At 37.2% G+C, this 27,203-nt stretch overlaps 1 protein-coding gene across 1 annotated transcript in view; it reads left to right on the plus strand.

Moving 5' to 3' along the window:
- Positions 1–14,689: 14,689 nt before the first annotated feature.
- The window catches only part of NIPBL (NIPBL cohesin loading factor), a 146,303-nt gene continuing 133,789 nt past the window's right edge, over positions 14,690–27,203 (plus strand). The window contains exons 1-4 of the mRNA XM_007951572.2: positions 14,690–14,753; positions 23,724–23,889; positions 26,248–26,375; positions 26,715–26,814. Coding sequence (XP_007949763.1) covers positions 14,690–14,753; positions 23,724–23,889; positions 26,248–26,375; positions 26,715–26,814 — 458 coding nt within the window. The remainder of the gene's footprint in view (positions 14,754–23,723; positions 23,890–26,247; positions 26,376–26,714; positions 26,815–27,203) is intronic.

The raw sequence follows: 27,203 nt of genomic DNA on the forward strand, positions 1-27,203 counted from the left end.
AATAATTAAATTCCATGGCTACTTTTTCCTGATGTAGTTTGTACTTTTGATTAGACTTTGTGCAGCTTCTTTGAAGGCCTCTTCAAATTAACTGTAAGATTAACCAGGACATTTTAAAGTGATGATGAAGTTTTGCTAGTTAGCTCATATAAAATGCATGTGAAATTAATTGACAAAAACAAGGAAGAAAACTGATTATAGAAATATATTAATAGAAGTTTTACTTCTTAATGAATGTACACATAAATTCCTTTTGATATACCTTAAATCTCAGTTTGATTTACTTACTGGTGAATTTTCTTTCTCTGCAGAAGAGTATTTAATGATACAACTATATCTTTCAGTTAGATGTTATACATATTACTGTATAGCTCCATTATTGCCACACACACACAAACACACACACACACAATTGGTGTCCAGCATAGTGACTGCAGTGAGACAGACTTTGCATGGTAGCTCAGGGCTCCAGAAACTAAGCCTGTGTATCAAGAGAACTTTAGAGCTTTACTTTTTTTCTATAGAAAAACAAAAATGTTTTAAAGGAGGTGAGGATTTTCATCATGGAGCTGATTGGGAACTGTTCCTTTTTAAAGCTAGGATTTGAGGGAGATCCTTTAGGAAGTGTCTTAGAGTGTGAAAAATCTGTTCTTGAATAGTAGTAGGCAGGGAAAAAAAATCTGAAGGTACTTGACTAAAGTGAAAAGATTTTGCTCGAGCACGTCACTGTGACCTATTTAAAATAATGAATGTTGTTGTTGTTTGTTATGTGCCATTGAGTCGGACCTGACTCATAGCGACCCTTCTTGGGTTTCCGAGGCAGTATCACTACGGAAGTAGATTGTCCCATCTTCCTTCCAAGGAGGGGCTGGTGGGTTTGAACCTCCAGCCTTCTGGTTAGCAGTCAAGTGCTTTTAGGCACTATGCTACCAGAGCTCCTTAAAAATAGTACAGCATGTATTGCTGTACTTAATTGCCGCCATTTCTGCTCCAGTTCATGTCAGCTGCATGTATAACAAAATGAAATGCTACCTGGTCCTGCAGCATCCTCACAGTCTTTGGTGTGTTTGAGCTCACTATTGCAGTCACTGTGTCAATCTGTCACATGGAGGATTTCCCTCACTTTGACCTTCCATGATATCCTTTCCTAGTGGTTGTCTTTCCTGATGATATGCCCAAAGTAAGTAAGACAAAGAAAGCCTCAACAATCCTTGCTTCTAAGGAGCATTCTGGCTGTAGTTCCTTCGAGATGGATTTGTTCATTCTTCTGGCAGTCCATGGTATATCGAATTAGGATAAATCATAACCTAATCCGTAAAACATTTCATAAACCCTAATAAAACCTTATGGATAGTATAGCATAGGGTTATTTATTTATTTACCTATTTAGAATTTTTACCTTGCCTGTTTCCTGAGAGGATTTGAGACAGCTTGTAATATTAAATCCATCACTCGTCTTTGAGTTTGTCATACTGTGATGACTTGTGTGTTGCTGTGAGGCTGGAGGCTATGCCATGGGTATTTCAAATACCGCAGGGTCACCCATGGTGGACAAGTTTCAGCGGAGCTTCCTGACTAAGACAGACTCAGAAGAAGGAAGGGGGGCCATCCACTTCTCAAAAAATTGGCCAGTTAAAACCGTATGAATAACAGTGAAACACTGTCTGATATATTACAAACTTTATGAATAGCCCTGACACATTGTCCAATATAATGTCAGAAAATGAGAGCCCTTCAGGGCTACATCATTACAAAATTTTGGGCATACTGTGGGTGAAATACTGAATGATACAGGAAACATCAAAATAAGATGGAAGGAATACACAGAGTCACTGTACCAAAAAGAATTGGTGGATGTTCATCCATTTAAGGAGGTGGCATATGATCAAGAACCAGTGGTACTGAAGAAGTCAAAGCTGCCCTTTGGAATTGACGAAGAACAAGGCTCCAGGAATTGATGGAATACCCATTGAGACGTTTCAACAGATGCTATACTGGAGACATTCACTCGTCTATGCTAAGAAATTTGGAAGACAGAGCTACCTGGCCAACTGACTGGAAGAAATCCATATTTGTACCCATTTCAAAAAAAGGTGATCTGATAGAATGTGGAAATTATCAAACAATATCACTAGTATCACACACAAGTAAAATCTTGCTGAAGATAATTTTAAAATGGTTGCATCAGTGTATTGACAGAGAACTTCCAGAAATGCAAGCTGGATTCAGAAGAGGACGTGGAACAAGGGATGTTGTTGCTGTTGTTGTTGTTATTTGCCGTCGAGTCAGCCCCGACTCATAGCGACCCCTCCTTGGGTTTGCGAGGCAATATCACTACGGAAGTAGGATTGCCCAACCTTCCTTCCGAGGAGTGGCTGGTGGGTTTGAACCACCAGCCTTCTGGTTAGCAGTCAAGTGCCTTAGGCACTATGCTACCAGGGCTCCCAAGAACAAGGGATATTATTGCTGATGTCACATGGATGTTGGCTGAAAGCAAAGAATCTCAGAAAGATATTTACTTGTATTTTATTGACTATGCAAAAGCATTTGATTATGTTGTTCATAGCAAAGTATGGATAACATTGTGAAAAATGGGAATTGCAGAGGACTTAATTGTGTTCATGAGGAACCTGTACATAGACCAGGAGGCTGTCATTCGAACAGAACAAGGGGATACTGCATGGTGTAAAATCAAAGAGGGAGTGTGTCAGAGTTGTAGCCTTTCACCGTACTTATTCAATCTTTATGAAGAAGAGCATGCATCAGGATTGGAGGAAGACTCATGATATGCAGATGACACAACTTTGCTTCTGAAAGTGAGGATGACTTGAAGCACTTACTGATGAAGATGAAAGACTATAGTCTGAGGTATGGATTACATCGCTACATAAAACGAAAATCCTCACAGCTGGACCAATAAGCAGCATCACAATAAATGGAGAAAAGATTGAAGTTGTCAAAGATTTCATAGTACTTGGCTCCACAGTCAACACAAATGGAAGCAGCAGTCAAGGCATTAGATGACGTATTGCACTGGGCAAGGCTGCTGCAAAAGACCTCTTTAATGTGCTGAAGAGCAAAGATGTCTCTTTGAAGACAAAGGTACGCCTAACCCAAGTCTTGGTATTTTCAGTGGCTTCTTATGCATGTGAGAGCTAGACAATGAATAAAGACTAAAGAGGAGTTGATGCTTTTGAATTGTGGTGTTGGCGAAGAATACTGAAAGTACCATGGACTGCTAAAAGAACTAACAAATCTGTCCTGGAAGAAGTACAGCCAGAATGCTTCTTGGAAGCGAGAATGGCCAAACTTCGTCTCACCTACTTTCGTCATGTTTTCAGAAGGGACCATTCCCTGGGGAAGGATATCATGCTTCGTAAATTGAAGGGTCAGCAAAAAAAGGAAAGACACTCAACAAGGTCGATTGACATGGTGGCTGTAGTGATGGGCTTATGTATAGCAAGGATTGTGAGGCTGGCACAGTACCGGGCAGTATTTTGTTCTATTGTACATAGGGTCACTATGAGTGGGAGATGACTTGAAGGCACCTAACAACAAAAACAACATGGTATTAAATGTAACACAGTAACACAAACTGGGACAGTAAAAAGATACTTATTTAAAGCCCCTATCTGCCCAATAGTAACGTTACCTAGGAAGAAGAATGCTAATCTGCTAAATACTCCACAGGTGTGAAATTTTAATTATTTCAAAATACTGTTACCGTCATTCAAGGCAACACTGTTGCATGTAAAGAATGCTGAATTAGAAATGTGAACATTTGTATTCTAGTCTTGGCTATTTCAATTACTGGCTGTGAGACCCTGCTCAAACATTTAATTTCCCTTAGAAATTTTTAGTGTTTTCTGTATAGCTTTATTGGTTTATATCACTTTCATGGTAATGTAGATATTTTCCAGGTTTATATCCATCAGACATGTATGAAAATACAAGATTTGGTTAGAAACACTTGAGTTCATTTTCCAGCTCTACTGTTTGCTATGTAGCTATAGGCAAAGTAGTTAGGCTCTGAGCCTTAACTTTTTCATCTGTGATACGGAGATAATTTTCACAACCTTCTGATTTTGATATGAGTATGGAAAGATGTGTTATGTTTCCCACAGTGTTACCTTAGCTCTTGCCTCCATTCCCTCTTTATATTGCCCCTTTTAAAAATCACTGTTAAATTAGGGTTACTGAAAGTTTAAATTCAGTTTTGTCAAGGATGTGATAAAAAGGTTAACATTATATAGTAAACTCCTTTGCAGATCCCAGTTTACCTTTCTGCCCTTATGTTCTGGCCAGTGTGTATTTATAAACATATACTATTAGTTGTTAGCACCTAGCTCTGTGTCTTTGTATAGTTGATGCTTAACATAGGTTTCATAGACACTTACTGAAATACTCCAGCAAAATCTATGCACGTATAGAAGGAACTATTAGAAGATTTATTTAATCTTTATCATTTCTGTTCATAGTTTGTATCATTTTTCTGAATTATAATATTCTCATAGTAACAAAGTCAAAGCAATGCATATGTAATAAATACCACAAAAAATGTGAATTCTCCAAAATCTCCAAATACACCCCATCACAGACCATTGTTAATGGTTTAATAATACATTGTTAAAGACTTTTTTTTTTTTTCATACATAAGCTAGTACATAGAAACCTGTGAGAGCTGGAACTCAGTAGGACTCTTAATTTCCCATGTCTTGCAAATTTTCTTCCTTTGGCAGGATGCTGTCTTACCACTTGCTGTTCCTCTCTGTTATTTGTAAATATTTGAATTTTCCTTTCTCACACTTTTCTACCTTATACAGGTTCCAGCTTTTGCAGGCTTTGCTTTATTTGTATGTAGATAAGATTTTAGATAAAAGTGAATTTGTACTGTGCATATTAATACTATTTTCACTTTGCAGTATATCTTGGGTTTCTTCTTGTGAATTTTAAGACCTTGCCATTGCTTTTTATTTTAAATAAATTTGATACAGATGGTGGAGGAATTAAATATTGAAAAGACATACATAGTAAAACTAGGTTAGGTTTTAGTTCATTGGGGTCCCCCCCCCCTTTTCTTCCCCTGGAAGGTGTACCTCCCTGTGGCCAAACTCAAATTTTGAAAACCACTTTACATTGCTTGTGTGATGTAGTTCTGACATAGTAACACAAAACAAAAATTATTGGGTGCATCATCATGAAGGGACAGCTAGTTTAGAAGCAGTGTTTTATTTTAGGTACCATTTACAACTCAAGGAGTACACATACAGGGTTGAATGAACTATTGATAAGATATACTGAATGGTTGCTGTGGAAAAAGTTATCAAGTTAATCTATCATATATTTAGTTCATTGTTGATGTATTCAGAAATGAAAGAAATAAGGGATTTATGTTTGGCAAGATTATTAAAATATACCAATTTTTTAAAAGAGGTTTGTAGACAATATTAAAACCGCAAGGTTTTTGCTTATTTGTTGTAATCTTCTATCTGATATTGATTTTCTTCAGAGTGAATTTTGCTTACTGCTCTGTAGTCCAGAACAGGAAGAAAGTAAGGGTGAACTTGAAGTATCATAGAAATGTGTACAACATACTCAATGGGTTGTGAAGTTAGGGAGTCTTGATTCTGTAAAGCCCTTCACCTTACTTATAATCACATAGTATAATGTACTGAAGAACTTACTTAAATTTGATGTTTGAACAAACCTATGAAATAATATTAGAAAAAGAATAAAGTGTATCTGTATAGCTCTATATGAAAGACATCTGAGATAAAATACATAACAAAAGAAAGATGCAAAAAAGTATATAGTAAATAGTAGCTCACATTTATTGAATATTAAATACCAAAAAGATGTCTATCTGTGTTTTATTGACTATGCAAAAGCATTTGATTCTGTGAATCATAACAAATTATGGATAACTTTGTAAAGAATGGGAATTCCAAAACACTTAATTATGCTCATGAGGAACCTGTACATAGACCAAGAGGCTGTTGTTCGAACACAAGGGGATACTGCATAGTTTAAAATCAGCAAGGGTTACATCAGGGTTGTATATCTTTTCACCATACTTACTCAGTCTGTATGCTGAGCAAATAACCCAAGCAGCTGGACTAAATGAAGAAGAACACAGCATCAGGATTGGAGGAAGAACCATTAACAACCCACAATATACAGATGACACAGATGATTTGAAACACTTACTGATGAAGGTCAAAGACTGCAGTCTTCAGTATGGATTATATCTCAACATAAAACAAAAATCTTCACAACTGGACCAATAAGCAACATCACGAAAAACAAAGGTAGAAGTTGTCAGGGGTTTCATTTTACTTGAATCCACAATCAGCATCCATGGAAGCAGCAGTCAGAAGCTCAGACATTATATTGCACTGGGCAAATCTGCTGCAAAAGATGTGTTTAAAATGTTGAAGAGCAAAGTTGTCACTTTGAAGAGTGAGATGTGGTGCACCTGACTCAAGCCATGGTATTTTCCATCAACTCTAATGCATGTGAAAGTTGGACAATGAATAAGGAAGATGGAAGAAGAGTTGATGCCTTTGAATTGTGGTGCTGGCAAAGAATACTGAAAATACCATGGACTTCCAGAAGAACTAACAAATCTATCCTGGGGGAAGTACAGCCAGAATGCTCCTTCGAAGCAAGAATGGCCAGACTTTGCGTCACCTACTTTGGTCATGTTGTCAGAAGGGACCATTCCCTGGAGAAGGATATGATGCATGGTGAAATAGAGGGTCAGTGAAGAATGAGAAGCCCCTCAACGAGATGGATTGACACAGTGGCTGCAACGGTGGGCTCAAACATAGCAAGGATTGGGAGGCTGTCACAGGACCAGGCAGTGTTTCATTCTGTTGTGCAGAGGGTTGTTGTGACTCAGAGTTGACTCAGTGGCATCTAACAACAACATATTTATTGATCATTAACTACATGCTCAGCACAATTCTCAATATTTTGCATGTATTAACTCATTTCACCCACAGAACAAAATTAGAAATAATATTACCTGACTCCTACTTCCCATCGAGTCTATTCCTGCTGACAGTGACCCCATGTGACACAGTAGAAGAGAAAACTGAGGTAAAACGAGATTAAGTAACTTGTCCAAGTCTCGTAACCAGTAAATGGAGGAGTGTGGAAATCAGATGCTGGAAGCCTGTTCTCTTTATTCCCTGGCTGTATATTGTGACTGTTTTCTTTCCTCACATCAGTATTGATTACGTATCATGATTTTCAGTTGATCCATTGTAATCTTCCATGAATATGATTCATTTATTATACCAATAATATTCAACTAAAAGTATTGTTAGATATTTTGTTATCTGTAATGTGTGTCTGCCGGTCAGTCTGGGTTTGAGTTCTGTTGTATGACTTTAGGCAAGTTACTCATCTTCTCTGTACCTCAGTTTGTTCATCAGTTGTTGTTGGGTGCTATTGAGTTGATTTTAACCCATAGCAACCTCATGTGACAGAGTAAAACTGCCCCATAGCATAGATTGGTTGTTTAAATAATATTTTATTATGTTTTTGGTCAGAGTTTATGTGCACAGTAAATCAGGTTCATATTTGACAATTGCTATACACTGAGGCACTTGACTGCTAACCAGAAGACTGGCGGTTCAAACCCACCAGCCACTCCTCGGAAGGAAGGTTGGGAAATCTACTTCCGTAGTGATACCGTCTTGGAAACCCAAGGAGGGGTCACTATGAGTCGGGTCCGACTCAATGGCACATAACAACAACAAACATACACATTGTTCAGAGATAATAGTTACAGTTTTCATAATATATCAACATTCTTTGGTTTTCTGTTAGGTTCCCCTAGGGTTTTCTTGGCTGTAATCTTTATGGAAGTAAATTACCAAATCTTCCTTCCAGGGAGCCACAAGAAAACCCTGTGTGACCCTTTTTCTCTGTAACACATGGAGTCACCATGAGTTAAAATCAACTCAGTTGCAACAAATTTTAAAATAGGTGCTGATTAAATGTCTACTACTGCTACTATTTTTCACTACTAAAATATGTAACATGTTGTTGCAATATCCCTGTGCATGCACTTTAAGCACATATCTAGTCATTGCTTTAGGATGTATTTCTAGAAGTGAAATCGTTAGGACAAGATTATACACATTTTTCAGCCTTTGGCTTATAGGGTGCAAAGTGGCCCTCCAGGAAAGTTTGTATCAGTTTATGAGACTGCCCTTTACCTGAAAGTCATCCGAACTTGAATATTGTAATTTCTACCAGTACTGTTCTATTTGCATTTTTTTTTTAATTTGCATGAGGAAGTTATAAATTTTGAAGTGAAATTAAATGAAAAAAAGAACTAGGGTATTTAAAAATCTTAGAAAGTGCTTAGTTCTCCTCAGTCTCATTACAGTGAGCTAAATAAAGAATTTACTATAACATCTTTCCCTAATTAAGCACTTTTAATTAAAAGCCAACCCATTCTTAAAATTACTTTATGAATGATTTTACCCATTTTTTTTTATGTGTTTGATTTAGTTCGTAGTATTGCAACTGAGGAGCTCTGGTAATGTAGTGCCTAAGGCACTTGACTGCTAACCAGAAGTCTGGCTGTTCAAACCCACCAGCCATTCCTTGGAAGGAAGGTTGGGCAATCTACTTCTATAGTGATACTGCCTTGGAAACCCAGGGAGGGGTCGCTATGAGTCAGTCTGACTCCACAGCACATAGCAACATTGCAACAACTTGGTTTTCTTCTACATTTTATTGCTAGTATTTATTTCAGTCAAGTCATCATTGAAGTAATTGTAGATGGGTATGCCTAGGACTAAAACTACAGTTTAGAAGACTATAGAGAAATATGTACTGGGATTTCAAATGATAATTTATAATAGATCTTTCAGAAGTGAGAATTATTTGTATTGAATGACCTTTTTCCCTAATACACCTACTTATTTTTCTCTGTTTCTCCAAACCTCTGTATTCCAGTTAGCTTCTCCCACCTTTCACCATGAACTTTTCTGATCACTTATCATGGGCCAGGTAGTATGTCAGGCAATTTACATGCATTATTTTATTTCATTCCCACCAGTTACTATGTGAGCTACTTTCCTCATTTCTCTAATTGTTCAGGTCAGCAGGTTTCAAACTGTTTTGCCCAGGACCCATGATTAGAAAGACATTCTACCTCAATTCAGAAAGCAATGTGCAATATATTTCTTGTATTTCTATCCCTCTCAGTGTTGCTTTCAACTCACAAAATTTATTTTTGAATCCACTCATGGGTCACTATGACCCACAGATTGAAAAGCACTGCTTTAAGTGACAATTTTAAAACACTCATTAAAATCATCTTTCTCATTTGGTTTCCAATTCATTCAGGACACATTGTTCTTCAGTTATGATGACTTTGAAATTCAGTTTCAGCAGTTTCACAAAAGACACTGTACTCACAGAGAACCAGGCAAACCAAACATTGTCCAAATCCAGAACCACAAATGCCATGTATAGTTAGTTAGGAGTGTTATATTCTTTTCTATAATTCTAGGATTTCTGTTTCTTAATGAACCTGTACCACCTTCCCATAAAAGTTAGCCACATTTCCATGGATTACTCATATTCATTAAAATCTGTGACTTGAAAATTTTAAGTCCTTTTTTTTTAAAATCAAATTCCTCTGTTGATCTTCAAAATCTTAGATCCCTGTGAAGTCAGCATGGTTCAGCAGTGAGGTACAAATACATTTGTCAGTAGTCAACAATTCAGTCCATAGTTAGAGCACTTGAAACCAAGCAAACATCATTGCTCTTCTATCCTTACCTCCTTACTCTCACTTTTGAGTTGACATGAGAGTACTCACGTATCTTGTTACATTGCTAAGAAAATACAATCTTGGTTAGGTTTATTAATCTTACAGTTCATATGGGCTTACTAATTACATAAATAATTTTAGGCCTAAAAAACTCCAGCCCAAGATTGGATCTGCTTTACATGTTATTTAAGAGCTCTGGTGGCATAGTGCCTAAGGCGTTTGACGCTAACCAGAAGGCTGATGGTTCAAACCTACTAGCCACTTCTCAGAAGGAAGACTGGGTAATCTACTTCTGTAGAGATACCGCCTCAGAAACCCAAAGAGGGGTCACTATGAGTTGGAATCGATTTGATGGCAATGAGTTTGGTTTGTTTTGGTTTTTACATGTTATTCACCTGGAGTGTAGAAAAATAGAACATTAGGTAAGCACAATAGAGACAGCACCCTCTAGCATGTTCTTCTTTTGGGTTTTTGTCCTCTGAGTTAAATAATTAAACACAGTCACTTGTTACTACTTAATCTGTTTGTGATTGCAATTATGCACAAAAGTAAGTTATATCTGAAAATATATATCTGTAATAATTATGTATATCTATATTTGTAAATACTCTGTAAATAATTTGCATTCAGCTATAAAGCATAAATTAAGCATAAATTGGAATTTTCTTATGACCATAAACTTGGAAAAATACGGTGTTTTGTTGACCTCTCTCAGAAGATTAAGGAGCTCTGGTGGCATAGTGGGTAAAGCATTTGGCTGCTAATCAGAAGTTTGGTGGTTTGAACTCACTAGCCATTCTGCAGGAGAAAGATGAGGGAGTCTGTTCCTGCAAAGACTTACAGCCTTGGAAACCATATGGGGCAATTCTCTGTCCAGTACAGTCGCTGTGAGATATTACTGACTTAGTGGGAAGGGTTTGGTTAGCCATTCTGCAGGAGAAAGATGAGGCAGTCTGTTCCTGCAAAGACTTACAGCCTTGGAAACCATATGGGGCAATTCTCTGTCCAGTACAGTTGCTGTGAGATATTACTGACTTAATGGCAAGCGTTTGGTTAGCCATTCTGCAAGAGAAAGATGAGGCAGTCTGTTCCTGCAAAGACTTACAGCCTTGGAAACCACATAGGGCAATTCTGTCCCCTATAAAATCACTATGAGATATTATCGACTCGACAACAAAGATTTGGTTTTGGTTTACTTAAGCTTTAATATGCATAAGAACTACTCTACAGGATAATATCCTCACAACTGGACCTATAAGCAGCATCACAATAAATGGAGAAAAGATCCAAGACTTCGTATTACTTGGTAATACGGCTTACTTCGTTCTACAGTCGACGCCAATGGAAGCAGCAGTTGGGACATCAGATGGCACTGGGCACATCAGCTTTAAAAGACCTCTTCCAAGTGCTGAAGAGCAAAGATGACCCCTTGAGAACTAAGGTGCACCTGACAGGAGCCATGGTATTTTCAATTACCTCATATGCATGTGAGAGCTGGATAATGAATAAATACGAAAGACGGAAGAAGAGTCAATGTTTTTTGAGTTTTGTGGTGCTGGTGAAGAATATTGAAAGTACTATGGGCTGTCCTGAAAGAAGTACAGCCAAAATGCTCCTTGAAAGTGAGAATGGCCAGTTTTCATCTCACCTACTTTGGTCATATTGTAAGAAGGAACCATTCCCTCGAGAAGGATATCCAAATTATTTTTTAATCTAAATCAGTTACATCTATCAAAAATTTTTGAGTGCCTATGTGTGTAAAACATTTTGAAGGCACTGTGAAAAATAAACTATTCCATTTTATTTCTAGAACACATAATCTTAAAATTCATTTTTTGATTCGTGTGATCTGAGCGTAAATCCCAACTTTACCACTTGCTACTCAAGTTACCTTAGCTTTCATATGTATGAAATGGAAATTGTACATTAAAAATGTTTACATCGTGGGAGATAACACATGTAAAATTCCTAGAACAGGGTTTGGCTTATACAGTTGACCCTTGGACAATGCAGGGGTCAGGGCACCAATCCCCTGTGCAGTAGAAAATCAGTGTATAACTTTTGACTCTCCAAAGACTTTACTACTTTAATAACCTACTGTTGACTGGAAGCCTTACTGATAACTGATTAACACAGTTTTTCCTATATAATTTATTAGATTTTCACACAGACATATGCACAATAAACAAGTTTATTAACTGTATAGCATGATGATTATTTACTATACATTAAGTAGAAATGGATCATCATAAAGTTCTTCATCCTCATTGTCTTCCGATTGAGTAGGGGTTGGTTGTGCTGTTTCAGATGGAAGAGGTAGAAGTGGAATGGGATGCAGGAAAGGCAGGCACACTCTGTGTAACTTTACAGCAATATGTCATAATTTCTGGCTTACATTTTTGCTTCTTCATTTCTCTAAAAATGTTTCTGTATGGTACCAGTCCTTCTTTTACCATTTGGTTGAGTTTCAGTTGCCTGTATCATAGAAGAGTTCATGTCATTTAAAAGTCAGAAGCTGTCTTGAATAATCAGAATACTTCTGCCAGATTGTCTTATGTCAGTTTGTATTATGACACTGCTTCTTCTATGTCTTCCTCATTATTGGCAATTGTTCAGAAGCACTCATCTCCATCTAGTTGTCTTCTGTTAGTTCCTCTGGTGTGGTTTCTATTAGCTCTTTAATTTCTCTAAGATCCATACTGAAAATATCTACGTATAAGTGGACCTGCATAGTTCAAACTCATGTTGTTCAAGGGCCAGCTGTAGTGTTATTTCCTTCATTTGCCTATACCCCAAGGACCATGACATAGTAATTGGAAGACAAGGTACTTACATGAACATTAAGTAATTATACAATAATGAAGTGTGTTTCAAAAGAGGCCATAAAGGAATAATACGTTTTTTACCAGAAGAATGTTGGGCAATAAGTGTTACAAGTTCAAAGCCAATTAAGGTTATGCAGTGTAATGAATCACTTCTATATGGGCTTTCTAGCCATGGTTTTGTAACACCCATCAAATGATTAGATGGGACTGTGCAATAAGGTGCTTGTGGCCCACCAAGGCAAATAAGGTAATGGACCCCTAATGAGGTGATTGGTCAGTTTTGCTGTCCCACTAGGCTTAAAATAAGCCATCCCAGAGGCAGAAAGGGGGATGGATCCTGACTACTACTACTAAGAAGAAACAGCAGTGGAACTCATCCTTTGGATGCAGGATCCTTGCACTGGGAACCTCCTAGACCCCAGAGACAGTTATGAAAACAGAGATTGCAAGAAACAGTAAGAATTAGTGGCAGAGAAATGTGACAAAAGAGGCAGCAGAACAAGGAGACTGGCAGGAGGCAGTACACTGGGCTTTCTGACCCACAGGGCAAGAGAGCTGAGTGCCTTCAGGCAGCCCAAGGGTTATGGAGTAGAGTGCTTCCAGGAACTTTTTGGCAGAGCTGAATAGCTTTGTAATACTTGCCCAAGCAGGGCAGAGGCTGGACCAGCCCAAGAGGCCCAAGGAGCAAAGGGCCAGAGAGAGGCCTCCCTGTGGCATGGCTGAGAAGAAGCTGTCCTGATTACTGTATCCTGAGTAATTTCTGGTCCTGAATTGTAACCTGTTACTTCCTTAATATAAATTCTATAATCATGATCATTGTCTGTTTTTGTGTGGCCATTGCAATAAATTGTTGAACCCAGCAGAGAAGAAGAGAGTGAGAGGGACAGCTGGCGTCAGAATTGGTAAAAAGGTTAGCGAGAAAGAGGTGTCTGACCTCCACTTTATAGGAATCAGCCATAGGCTGAGGCTAAGGGTGATCCTCTCTACTCCTCATGAAGTTAGAAGTGGTCAGTCACCTTCACCACACTAGTTTTATAGGTAAAATGAGTTTTGTGTGGATTTGTATGAGGTTTCATGAAGTATAGTGTGAACTTACCCAGGGTCTTGAAAAATTGTAGGTTTTGGACTAAGGTAGGGAGAGCTGCTAATAAGGTAAGGAGAATGTCTCAAATGTGAAAAGATGGAAGGAAAAACACAAAATTGATTCATGACAGTCTTATTAGACCAGTTTGGTTGGAAAATATGGTTTATATAGGAGAGTTATGAGAGACATGTCTAGAAAGGCAAGTTGAAGCTAGATTGTGAAACTGGATTTTTAATACATTTATGATGGGAAAAGAGTTATAGTACTTGTCAAGATTGAGTATCCCTGTCTAGCAGTGTAGTCTAGTGGTTAAGAACACAAACTCTGGAACCAAATTGCCCAGATTCTAATTCTTGCTCCATAAAATTACTTTCATCTCCCTGTAAATTAATTTCCTTGTTAGTATACTAACTGAAGAATATAATGGATTCTACCTTAAACCAAAAAAGCAAATCTATTGATGTCAAATCTAATTCCATTGCTGTGGGATAGAGTAGAACTTAGCCCATCAGGCTTCCGAGGTTGTAAACCTTTGCAGAAGCATACTGCTGTATCTTTCAACTGTGGCATAGCTAGTGGCTTTGAACTACTGACCTTTCTGTCTGAGTGCTTACCCATTATGCCACTAGGCCTCCTAATAACATCCATATTACAGGGCTGTTATGAGAACTAAATGAGCTAATGTGTGCAAAGCACTTTGTAGCATCTAACAGATAGTAAGGGTATAAGAATGACGACTATTGTTATTTAGTTTGAACAATAAAAGCACATAACAGGGTTTGTTTGTTTTTTTAACATAGTGACTAAAAGTTTCTAGATATTATTAGTATATTGTTACTTAGCATTTTCTGTTATTTGACATATTTTTACAAGTAATTTTCTGTTGTTTTTTGTGTTACAGTGTTTGGGAAATGGGAAGTAATGACAGCTGGCACCTGAACTAAGTACTTCTATAAGGCACCACCATTCCAGAACTTCAGGATGAATGGGGATATGCCCCATGTCCCCATCACTACTCTTGCGGGGATTGCCAGCCTCACAGACCGTAAGTTTGGTGGCTTATTTATCCAGTTTAAGTCTTAGTCTTGGTTAACAGTGATTTTGAGAGAGACTGTAACAAATTATCTGTAATGTCTTAATTTAAAAAATTTAAGATTTGAGACTTTGAGTAACAGATGTCATTTTTTCCTTTGATTTGTTGGCATAAATGTGAATGAAGCAAAGTAAAACAAAAATTAGTATTGCCAGTTAATATTATGTAAGACTTTAATTTCTGTTTCCTCTAAGGACCCCTGAAGAATTGGTTAGGTGTGTTTGTTAAGTGGTTTTTACATAATAGTGAAAAAATAAGGACCAAAGAACATGGCAGAGTATTATGAAAAATCAAATCCAAGGAAGCATGAAATCTGTTCTTTGATGAGCATTATAGAAATGGTAGCTGAAATTGCCCTTCAAAGGAGAAAATTTGACAAGCCAACTTTTTTTTTTTTTTTTTTGGTGTGTGTGATATTTGTTATTTTGATGTCATGTTCAGTAATCTTTCATAGTTTGTTGTACCATGATGGCTTGTGTGTTGCTATGATACCAGAAGCAATGCCACCGGTATTTCAAATGGGTCACCCATGGTGGACAGGTTTCAGTGGCACTTCTAGACTAAGAATAAGAAGAAGGACATGGCAATCCAATTCTGGGAGAAAAAAAAAATGGTCACTGAAAACTTTATGAATAGCAGTGAAACATTGTCTGGCATAATGAGCTCCTCACATTGGAAGGCACTGGAGAAGAGCTGCTTCTTTAAAGTAGAGTCAACTTTAAAGACATGGATGGAGTAAAACTTTTGAAACCCTCATTTGCTGATATGGCACAACTCAAATGAGAAGAAAACGCTACAAACAGCCATTAGTAATTGGAATGTGGAATATATAAACTATGAACCTAGGAAAACTAGAAGTTGTCAGAAATGAAGTTGACACATGAAGACCTATACACTAGCTGTTAGTGAGCCAAAATGGACTGGTATTGACCATTTTGAATTGGACAGTCATATGGTCTACTATGCCAGGAATGACACATTGAAGAGGGGGGGTGGCAAGCTGAAGAGGAATGATGTCACATTCATTGTCCAAGAGAACATTTCAAGATCTATCCTGAAGTACAGTGGTGTCAGTGATAGGATATTATCCATATGCCTGCAGAGAGAACTGTTTAATATTAATACTACTCAGATTTATGCATCAACCAAAGATGAAGAAATTAAAGATTTTTACCAACTTCTGCACTATGAAATCAACAGCATACAATTAAGATGCATTGGTAATTACTAGTAATTGGAATGTGAAAGAAACAAAGCAGCAGCATTGATAGTTGGAAAATATAGCCTTGGTGATAGAAATGGTGCAAGAGATTGCATGATAGAATTTTTCAAGATCAATGACTTACTTATTGCAAATACCTTTTTCAACAATCTAAACAGTGACTATACATTTGGACCTCATCAGATAGAATACACAGGAATCAAATCAACTACATTTGAGGAAAGAGATTATGGAGATGCTCAATATCATCAGTAAGAACAAGTCCAGGGGCCACCTGTGGAACATGCCATCAATTGCTCTTATGCAAATTCAAGTTGAAACTATAGGAAATTAAAGGTAGTCCACAAGAGCCATAACATGATCTTGATTATACCTCATCTGAATTTAGAGACCATCTGAAGAATAGATTTGAACACCAGTGACTAAAGACCAGATGAGTTGTGAGATGACATCAAGAGCATCATACATGAAGAAAACAAAAGGTCATTAAAAAGACAGAAAAGGATGAAATGGATGTCAGAAGACTCTGAAACTTACCATTGAACAAAGAATAGCTAAAGTGAATGGAAAAATGGTGAAGTGAAAGAGCTGAACAGATTTTTAAAGTGTAGCTCAAGAAGACAAAGTGAAGTGTTATAATGAAATGTTTGAAGACTTGGAGTTAGAAAATCAAAAAGGAAGAACACTGGGCTTTTCTTAAGCTGGAAAGAACTAAAGAAGAAATTCAAGCCTCAAGTTGAAATATTGAAGGATTGATTCTATGGGCAAAATATTGAATGATGGTAGAAGCATCAAAAGAAGATGGAAATAATGCACACACAAAATCACCATACCAAAAAGAATTAGTTGATGTTCAACCATTTCAGGAGGTAACATGATCAAGAACCAGTGGTATTGAAGGAAGAAGTCCAAGCTGCACTGAAGGAATTGGTGAGTAACAAGAAGGCTGCATGAACTGAAGGAATACCCATTGAGATGTTTTAATGAATGGATGGAAAGCTGGAAGTGCTCATGCATTTATGGCAAGATATTTTGAAGACGGCTACCTGGCCAGCTGACTGGAAGAGATCACTGTTTGTGCCCATTCCAAAGAAAGGTGACCCAACAGAATGCAGAAATTATAGAACCAGATCATTAATATCCTATACAAGTAAAATTTTCCTGAAAATAATTCAAAAACAGATGCAGTAGTATAGGAAACTACCAGAAATTTAAATCAGATTCAGAAGAGGACATGGAATGAGGAACATCATTGTTGATGTCAGACAAATCATGGCTGAAAGCAAAGAATACCAGAAAGATATTTCCTTTGTTTTATTGACTAGGGAAAGGCATTCAATTCTTGGAGTTCCAGCAAGGTGGCAGAATAGGCAGACAAGCTACACGTACTCTCTGCAATAAATCAATGAGGAACCAATTGAAACTGATACAGAAGACAATCCTGGAATGCTGAGCCTTGAAGGGAAGGATAAAGAAGTGGATTAAATACCAACTAGTAGAAGAACCTGAATGAAACAGTGAGTAAGGAGACAAATGGTGTTGAGGGCTGCCAGCTGACTTGAGGGCATAGCCATTTTGAATATTTCCTGATAGCAACCTAAGAATTGGGTCTACTCACCAAGGCTGCATGGGCAAGAACTGCTGTGTTGGTGCCTGACAACCAGAAGGCAGAAGAACAGCGAGGAAGGGGACAGATGGACCTGTGGACTCTCGGTGGCTGTCTTGAGGGTGCAGCCATTTGGATGTTTCCAAGCAGCCGGTACAGCCTTTTTGAGTATGTGCAGATGGCGTTCTTGCTTGAACTGCAACCTGGAAGTGGGCTTCTCCTGCCGAGGACAGCACGGGCAACCACACTGGAGAGGTCTGATCTCTCCCTTGTTACTCTTGTGCACCACACCCTCTTGGCAAACGGGTGTGGCCATCCCCCCACCTTCACCCATTATCTTCATCTACGGGGCCCTCTATCCCAGTTTGTGCCCTGACAGAGCCTGGGTGCCGTGCCCTGCCCCCCACAGTTTTTTGTGTTTGTTTTTAAATTATTCTTTTTGTCTTTCTCCTTCTTCCTCCCCGCCCCCCTTTCCTGTCCCTGGTTCTTGGGTTTTTGTGTTTTTTTCCCATCTTCCCTTTTTCTGGTTCCCTTCTATTTTTTTTTTTTTCTTTTAGTTCTTCCCATCTCTTGTTTTCCCTAATCCTTCATTCTTGCTCTTTTCTCATTCTGTCCTCTTCAGATATTGTGGCTTTCTTTTTTCCTTATCTTTCTTTTATCCTTTTTAAATATATATATATTTAAATATATATTTTGAAATTTTTCTTATTTATTGCATTTCTCTTTTGCAATTCTTCCTGTTTGTTTATGAGGTTGGAGTTTGTGCTTGGTTTTTTTTTTTTTGGTCTCACTGAGTGGAAGATAGCAGCTGTTGCAAACAACCCAACTGTACCTGTGCCTCCTGCTGCCCCACCCACTGAGTGTGAGGACCACCACTTGCTTTTATACCAGCTGACCAACTATAGACTATGGTATTAGCTGAGCCAATACCAGCTCAATTCATCCTCAACTGCTCTTGATGAACACTAACAGAGATCTTTGCACACAGTCACATTCTTTATCACACTCACCAGGTAACAGGTGGTGAGTGCCTGAGTACTAACAACTAGTGAAGAGAGGAGTACAGTACCCTGTTCAGACAGATAATATCAAAACAAAATAAAGGGGGAAAAATCTTGCATGAATCACACCATCATACAACCACCAATTAAACAAATACACCACCACCTCCACAATATCTTGGAGATAACAGACCATCACAGCCCACACAAAAAAGCAAGACTGAGTAGTAGAAACAAGGGACCAGGATACAAACCCAGAAAACATCACTGAGGAAGAAGCAGCATTGGAACTCCCTGATAAGGAATTCAAAAGAATTATATTTAGATACCTTCAACTAACTGAGAGATGGATTGTGGTGATTATGTTTGTGTGTCAACTTGGCTGGGCCTGGTTGAGTGGCTAGGCAGCTGGTGGTAGTTATTCCCCATGATGAGACTGGCAATCAACTCCATGGTGGGATCTACCACAAGCAGCTGAGTAGCTGCCTTTGGGATGTGGTCTGCTTCCTGTATATAAGGAGAAACCTTGGGAATAGTCTCTAGCATATGGCATGGAGCCTGCATGTCGTTATTCAGCAGCCTGCCATGCTCTGCCAATCTTGGGACTTACAATGAACTTGAGTTAATGGCCTGCCGTGTGGTTTGGTAACATCAGGACTGTGCCTTTTTACTTGTCAACCTTGGTCTTCTCAGCCTCAGCAGCCAGCAGCTATCTGAGTAAAGAAACGCCTCTAGCTCCAGTGGGCTGGGAGCAGGAGGCAGTGCTGAAGTCTAAAGGTTGAGGGCTTTCACCCAGCCCCTAGAGCCTGGCACTTTGAACTTGGACTTAAAGCCTCCAAACTGTAAGAGCATAAACTCCTGTTTGTTAAGGCCATCCCATTTGTGGTTTATTCTTGTCACAGTGGTTCTAGGTAACCAGAACACAGATCAAGGAAAACACTTGACAAAATTAAGGGAAGCTCTAGAACAATTTAGGAAAACAATACAAGAACAAATTGACAAAATAAAAAATTAGAAACAATACGAAAACAGCTAACAAATTCAGAAGATTAATACTAAGATTTCAGAAGTAGATACTACATTGAATGGACAAAGGACTAGAATCAAATCAATGGAAGACAGAATTAACAAGATTGAAGATAAATACCTCGATACCACTTTGTTAAGGAATCAATCAGACGAAAGATCAAAACATAATGAAGAAAGCCTAAGATCATGTGGGATACCATCAAAAGGAATAACCTATGTGTAATCAAAATTCCAGGACAGAAAGACACAGAGAAAATTGTTGAAGATTTGTTGGAAAAGAATTTCCCTAAGAGGAAAAGTGATAATATATCCATTCAAGAAGGTCAGCGAACACTGGGAGGAGGTAACTATGGGGAGGAAGTGGGAGGGGAGCTGCTGCATTGTAAATTTTGGTCAATGACATGGACAAAGTATATGTGAACTGCTGTATGAAAAGTGAATTTACTCTGTAAATCTTCACCCAAATTCTAAAAAAAAAAGGTCAGCGAACCCCAACAGGATAGACTCCAAGAGAAAATCACCAAGACATAGCATCGTCAAACTCACCAAAACCAGAGACAAAGAATCCTGAAAGCACCACGGGAAAAATGAAGTTACCTGCAAAGGGCAACCAATGAGACTGAGCTCTGATTTCTTGGTAGAAACCATGCAGGCGAGAAGGCAATGGAATGGTATACATAAAACCCTGTTGGGGGAGGGGTGTATCCAACCAAGAATTATATACCCAGCAAAATGGTCTATCAAATATGAGAGTGAAATTAGATTTCCAGATAAGTAGAAATTAAGGGAATTTGTTAAAACCAGACCAACTTTGCAAAAGATGCTAAAAGGGGCCCTTCAGACAGAGAACCAACAACAGCAAACAACCGATGATTAACACACGACATCATAACCAAGAAGCCAACCCAGTTATAGAAATGTCCAAAGTAAATTAAGCTTACAAGACAAGGAACCAGAGACATCAATTGGTAAATGAAGACAACTGCAAACCAAAAAGAGGGAATGAACAGTGGAGTTACAGAACTTCTAGCTAGTGAGGAAGTCAAGACAATTGTGAGAGAGAACAGACTGTTTTAAATTTGGGAAGAAGATTGTAAATTACAGAGTAACCTTAAAGAAATATAATAAAACCTTCACATCAAAATAAAAAAAGAGGATAAGTACAAATATTTAGCAAACACTAAAACAATAGCAATGAAGTTGAGAACACGACTCATAAACAAAGGCATTCAACTCTGTGGGTCATAAAAAATTATGTGTAACATTGTGCAGAATGGGAATTCCGTGAGACTTAATTGTAGTCACGAGGAACCTGTACATCAACCAAGAGACAGTCATTCAAATAGAACAAGGGGGTACTATGTGGTTTAAAATCAGGAAAGGTGTGTGTCAGGATGGTATCCTGTCACCATAGTTTTTCAGGCTGTCTGCTGAGCACATGTTCTGAGAAACTGGACTTTATGAGGAAGAACACAGCATCAGGATTGGAGGAACATTCATTAACAACCTGTGATATGCAGATGACACAACATTGCCTGCTGTAAGCAAAGAAGAGTTGAGACACTTACTGGTAAAGATCAAAGGCTACAACCTTCAGCATGGACACCTCAATATAAATAAAACAGAAGATTACACAACTGGACCAGTAAGCAACATGATGATGAATGGAGAAAATACTGAAGTTGTCAGGGATTTCATTTCACTTGGATCCATAGTCATCACCCATGGAAGCAACAATCAGGAAATCAAATAACGTGTTGTATTGGACATAACAGGTACAAAGACCTTTTTAAAGTACTAAAGAGCAAAGAAAGCACTTTGAAGACCAAGGTGCACCTGAATCAAACCATTGTATTTTCATTAACCTCATATGCATATGAAAACTAGACAGTGAATAAGGAAATAAGAATAAGGCACATTATAATGGAGAACTGTCTGCCATTAGATGCAGTACATACTTTGGGGCCATGTTTAAAGCTAATACCTCTAAGATGAAATACTATGTATGAATTTTGTGGTGGAGAAATGATTGGCTAAGCTAGAAAGAAATTAAATACTAAGACTGCAGAAGAATTGATGCTCTTGAATTTGGTGTTGGCGAAGAATATTGACTATATTGTGGACTGCTAGAAGAACCAACAAATCTGTCTTGCACGGAGGTCAAGCTAGAAGTCTCCTTGAAGCAACTTCACCTCTAGTACTTTGGTCATGTTATCCAGAGGGACAAGTCCCTGAAGAAGGATACCATGTTGTGTAAAGTAGAGGGTCGGGGGAAAAGATAAAGACCCTTAATGAGGTGGATTGACAGTGGGCTCAAGTCAAGCAAGGATTATACAGATGGCACAGGACCAGCCAGTGTTTCATTTTGTTGGACATAAGGTTGCTATGGTTGAAACTGACTCACCCAACAGCAAACAACATTTTACTATAGGTTTATAGAAATGCCTAGAACATTGACGATCTTTTGAGGCTTATTTAATACAACACTGTTTTTGTTTGTGTTTTTTTGTTTTGTTTTTTAAGACTTCATTCTTTCATTTGGTACCTTTAACTATAATTCTTAGTCTCTAGGTAATGGGGCAGATACCTACCCATAATATTAGTCCCTGTGTCCTATACTCCAAAGAACCAAACTCACTGCTGTCAAGTCGGTCCCAACTCATAGCGACCCCTCCTTGGGTTTCTAAGGTGGTATGACTATGGAAGTAGGTTGTCCAGTCTTCCAAGGAGTGGCTGGTGCATTTATGCCACCAGATAACCTAAATAAATAAGTGGAAAAAGAATGGGTAGATAGTGAGAAGATGGCATGCTTTTCTTCCTATAGCACTGTATGATATTTGAGGCTTTTTAATAAAGATAAGAGAAAATAACTTAATGAAATGTTTTTAGGCATGTGCAGAATCCTCCAGATATTTTTCTGGGGTTTGTTTGTTTATTTTCCTTCTATTCCCATCTGGTTTCAGTGGGGGTGAAATAGAACACTGTACAGCTTTGAGCTTGGGAAACTAGCATGACTAGTTTATGATAGCTAGGTTAGCAAGAAAGTATCTGATGGGGTTAAGATAGCTTAAGTCAGAAAGATTTTTTAAACTCTTGGTATATTTTTAATACTTTGTTGCAGCTAAGGCATAAAGTGTCTAGAATATAGGAATATAAACTTAGATATACTACCAGGAATTTTTAAATTTCCTTCCACCACTTTGGACGCATCTCATATTTTAAAATCTGCCCAATTAACTTTATTTATTAAATAATAATTTGTTTCCTGTATTTTTATTAATAAAAAACTTTTGATTATCCATTGGGGCTGATCAGTCCAAAACAAAAACAGCCAAAGATATTAAACAGCTGGATTAAAACTCCTGTAAAGTGCTTATGTTCTTTTGTTTGCTGTTGGAATAGAATGAAAAGAGAATTATTTATGAACTTTTGATTTAGAGCAGAATTCCTTGGATATTCTTCTTCTTCCAGAGTTCTGTTCTTTTACTGCTTCTCTCCTGAAGTTACACATTTGTTTTTGTTGTGTATACTTAAGCTTTTTTGCGGGGGGAGGGAAACGTGTGTACTTTTCTGTCTTAAGAAGAGTGAAGTGTTATTTGGTCACTTCTGTGAGAGTACTTGTGATTCTGATAAATCTTATGAGAAAGAATAAATGAAATTAATAAATGTATTCTCATTTTGGCTACCTTAAAGCTAGTAGTTAATCTAACCTCTTTGGGTAGTCATTTGCTAAATTGTTAAAAATTTACGAAATGAACAAGAAGCATGAATATAAAAGAACTTTATTCTTAGAGTGTAGTATAATCTATTATAGTTCAAGGGAAATTTTTGGAACTTTGACAGAGTTTATTAGGGTTTGCAGAGGAAGAGGAGATACTCCTTTTAATACTTTGCCACAGATACTTAACAACTTTTTAAAAATTTTTGTTGTTTGTGTACAATTCAATAACATTATTACATTCAGTGCATAATTTATTTTTAATCTTAAAATATATGTAAGAACTAAAGAGATTTCTTACAGTCACTCGGTTTCTAATAATTTTATTTTTTTTTCTCCCAAATAGTCCTGAACCAGCTTCCTCTTCCATCTCCTTTACCTGCTACAACGACAAAGAGCCTTCTCTTTAATGCCCGAATAGCAGAAGAGGTGAACTGCCTTTTGTCTTGTAGGGATGATAATTTGGTTTCACAGCTTGTCCACAGCCTCAACCAGGTATCAACAGATCACATGTAAGTACTATCAATTTTACATCTAAAAGTAACTAAAGTGAAGGTTTTATTTTGAATTTGTTTTAGACATAAACTTTATTTTTAAAATACAACAATATCTAAGTGAGAATATAGCTTTAATGTGATGAGATATTAATAAGATTTAAATAGTCCATAGTTACTTTGAGACAACATTTCTGACCCATGGAGTTCTATAAAGATCTTTTCAACTCTGTTGGAATAGTCTTGGGATCCATCAGTGGTACAGAGGTCTGAAATTGCTCATGAAGCTGTCTCCTTTTTTCCTTGTATTGCAACACTGGTTAGAATTCTTAAGTACTATGGTGCTTGCTTAAGTTAGAATAGACTCAAATACTCTTCATGGGCAATATACAGGTGGTCCCTGGGTTACTAATGTCTAGCCTGTAGTTAGGAACCAACCCTCCGTAAAGCCTATTATATTAAAAATTCGAAGTACATGAAATGGTTCATAATAACAAATGGGTGCTACTTGTGACACGTGTATCAAAGCATTGTTATTACTGTATTACTGTGTTAAAAATGTTTTAGTGTGTCTGGAAGTATTTAATGTTTTTAATGTATAGAAAGATACACACTATATACTAAGACAAAACATTTGACTAACTGACAATACTATACCTAACTGTTGGCTTTAGAGTACAAATTTAGAGACAGATTTAAGAATGGAACTTTTTTGTAAATCTAGGGACTACCTATAACAAGACTTTAAAGAATGACTTTGTGGAAGGCTCTACAAAATTTGAAACTAATTTTTTTCTAGGACTTACTGTAACATCTGAACATAAGTGTGTGTTTTTACACAATAGAGTTTTCAAAACAATATTGACTTAAATTATGCAATGTATTTACAGAATTTTTGCACGGAAGTACACTTTCAAAACAATGCTTGAGTATAAAAGATAAAACATTCTTTTAATATCTTAACACAAAAATGTATAAAAAGTTAGATCTCTAACCCTTCTCTCCTCCCATGCACTACACATTGGTAATCATGTATCCTTCCATTCTTGAATTGTTTTTAATTAAGATGCATTATTCAAGGAAATAAGAATAAGACACATTATAATGGAGAGCTGTCTGCCATTAGATGCAGCACATACTTTGGGGCCATGTTTAAAGCTAATAAAAAACTAATAACTCTAAGATGAAATACTGTGTATGAATTTCGTGGTGGAAAAATTAAGAAATGATTGGCTAAACTAGAAAGAAATTAAATACTAATATTTTGTCACACCAGAAATTCTAAGTGTCTAAATATTATATCACTTTATATACCTATACATACTTATTCAAAGTTTCACCAAAAATTTTAAAAAGTCAGGGAAATAAATAGCGTACCTAACCAAACACACTGTCATCGAGTCGGATCTGACTCATAGTGACCCCCTGCTTGGGTTTCCAAGGCGGTATCACTACAGAAGTAGATTGCCCAACCTTCCTTCTGAGGAGTGGCTGGTGGGTTTGAACTGCCATCTTTCTGGTTAGCAGTCAAATGCCTTAGGCACTACACCACCAGAATTTATTTGATGGAGAGCTACTTTAATATTGCCCTCAGTAATTTATTGAATTTTATAATTTGGCCCCATCTTTATAGGTCTTTGTTGGATTGAATGAGTGGAACATACACATGTAGAAGATAAATTTAAAAACTCTGTCTGTGTTTAACTTTTTTACATTCAACTTTCCATAGTTGTGTTTTGGTATTTACTTTCAAATTTTCTGAAATTGCTACTGCACTTAATGTTGATTATTTTCTCCCTGAGGACTTTGAGCAAAACATAAAATAGAAAAACTACATAACCTCTGTGTATTACATTAAGCAATGTGGCGACAGTATTTCATTCAGAGGACATTCCCAAAAAGTCATACTCAGTCATATTCAGATGTAAAGCAGAAAAAATATTCCAAGTCCTGATACTAACTTCTCTGCATAATTATCACCTCTGTACCCTTCCATTATTTTGAATTGTTTATAGTAGAGACTATTTCTGCTTAGGACTAATGTGAACATTCTTAGGTAAACTCATAGTTTTATAAAATACCTAATGTTTTGTTTTGCTTTCTGTTTAAAATAACAAGGAAAAAAATGATTGTACTTAAAAGAACTCCTCTCTCTTTTTTATAATTCTCCCAGGGATAGCATCTTGAAAAATCCATACTGTTGAATATACCTTTCTGGTTTACTTTTATACCGTAAATCTTGATTTTCTGCCTCCGCCTTTTCTGAATAGTCAGTTGCTACCTAAGTAATGAAGGATGAGGAATTTTTAATAAATTAATTACTATATTGATATTTTATTTATATGTGTGTGTATATATTTATTTATTTAATACTAGAGAGTTGAAAGATAACCTTGGCAGTGATGATCCAGAAGGCGATGTACCAGTCTTGCTGCAGGCTGTCTTGGCAAGAAGTCCTAATGTTTTCAGGGAGAAAAGCTTGCAGAACAGATACGTACAGAGTGGTAAGAATCTGTTGATTATTGTAGCATATTTTTCTAATGGGTCCCATACCGGAACTTATTTCATGTGTAATTGGATTCAAGTATTTCTTAATAAGCTGACATATCATCTAGGATAAGTAAATGTAATTTTTTTTTTTTTTACTTCTGTCTTTAATCCTGGATCAATCATGTGGTAAAAGGATGTTTGAAATTTACAGCTTTATAGCTTCTATATTTTGCAGTTTAAATGAAAACAGTCAAAAGAAGAAAAGAACTTTTGAATGTTTGTGAAAGACTGATTTAAATTATTTCAGTCATGTTAAGAATATAACATGTTTAACTTTTTTGTGTGCCGTGTAGGAATGATGATGTCTCAGTATAAACTTTCTCAGAATTCCATGCACAGTAGTCCTGCATCTTCCAATTACCAACAAACCACTATTTCACATAGCCCCTCCAGGTAATATATATATATATATATATATATATAAAATTTATTACTATACACATATATGAAAAAAAAACCCTCACTGATATAGAATTGATTCTAACTCACAGCAAGCCCCATTTGGTTTCCAAGGCTATAAATCTTTACAGAAGCAGCCTGCTTCATCTTTCTTCCACAAAGTGGCTGGTTGGTTAAAACCACCAATATTTTGGTTAAACGACAGATACCTTAACCACTATACCACCAGATCTCTTTCTTTATGATGACATATCTTTTAATTTCAAAGTTAAGAAATTGAGCCTACCTGGAGGTGGGGCAAGATGGCGGACTAGGCAGAAGGATTGCACAGACCCTCTTCAACAAAGAAAAGGGAAACCAATTAACACAGACACAGAAGATAA

This window comes from Orycteropus afer, unplaced genomic scaffold (genome assembly GCF_000298275.1).
Source record: "Orycteropus afer afer isolate SDZICR_OR568_19922 unplaced genomic scaffold, OryAfe1.0 scaffold00300, whole genome shotgun sequence".
NCBI classification, from domain to species: domain Eukaryota; kingdom Metazoa; phylum Chordata; class Mammalia; order Tubulidentata; family Orycteropodidae; genus Orycteropus; species Orycteropus afer.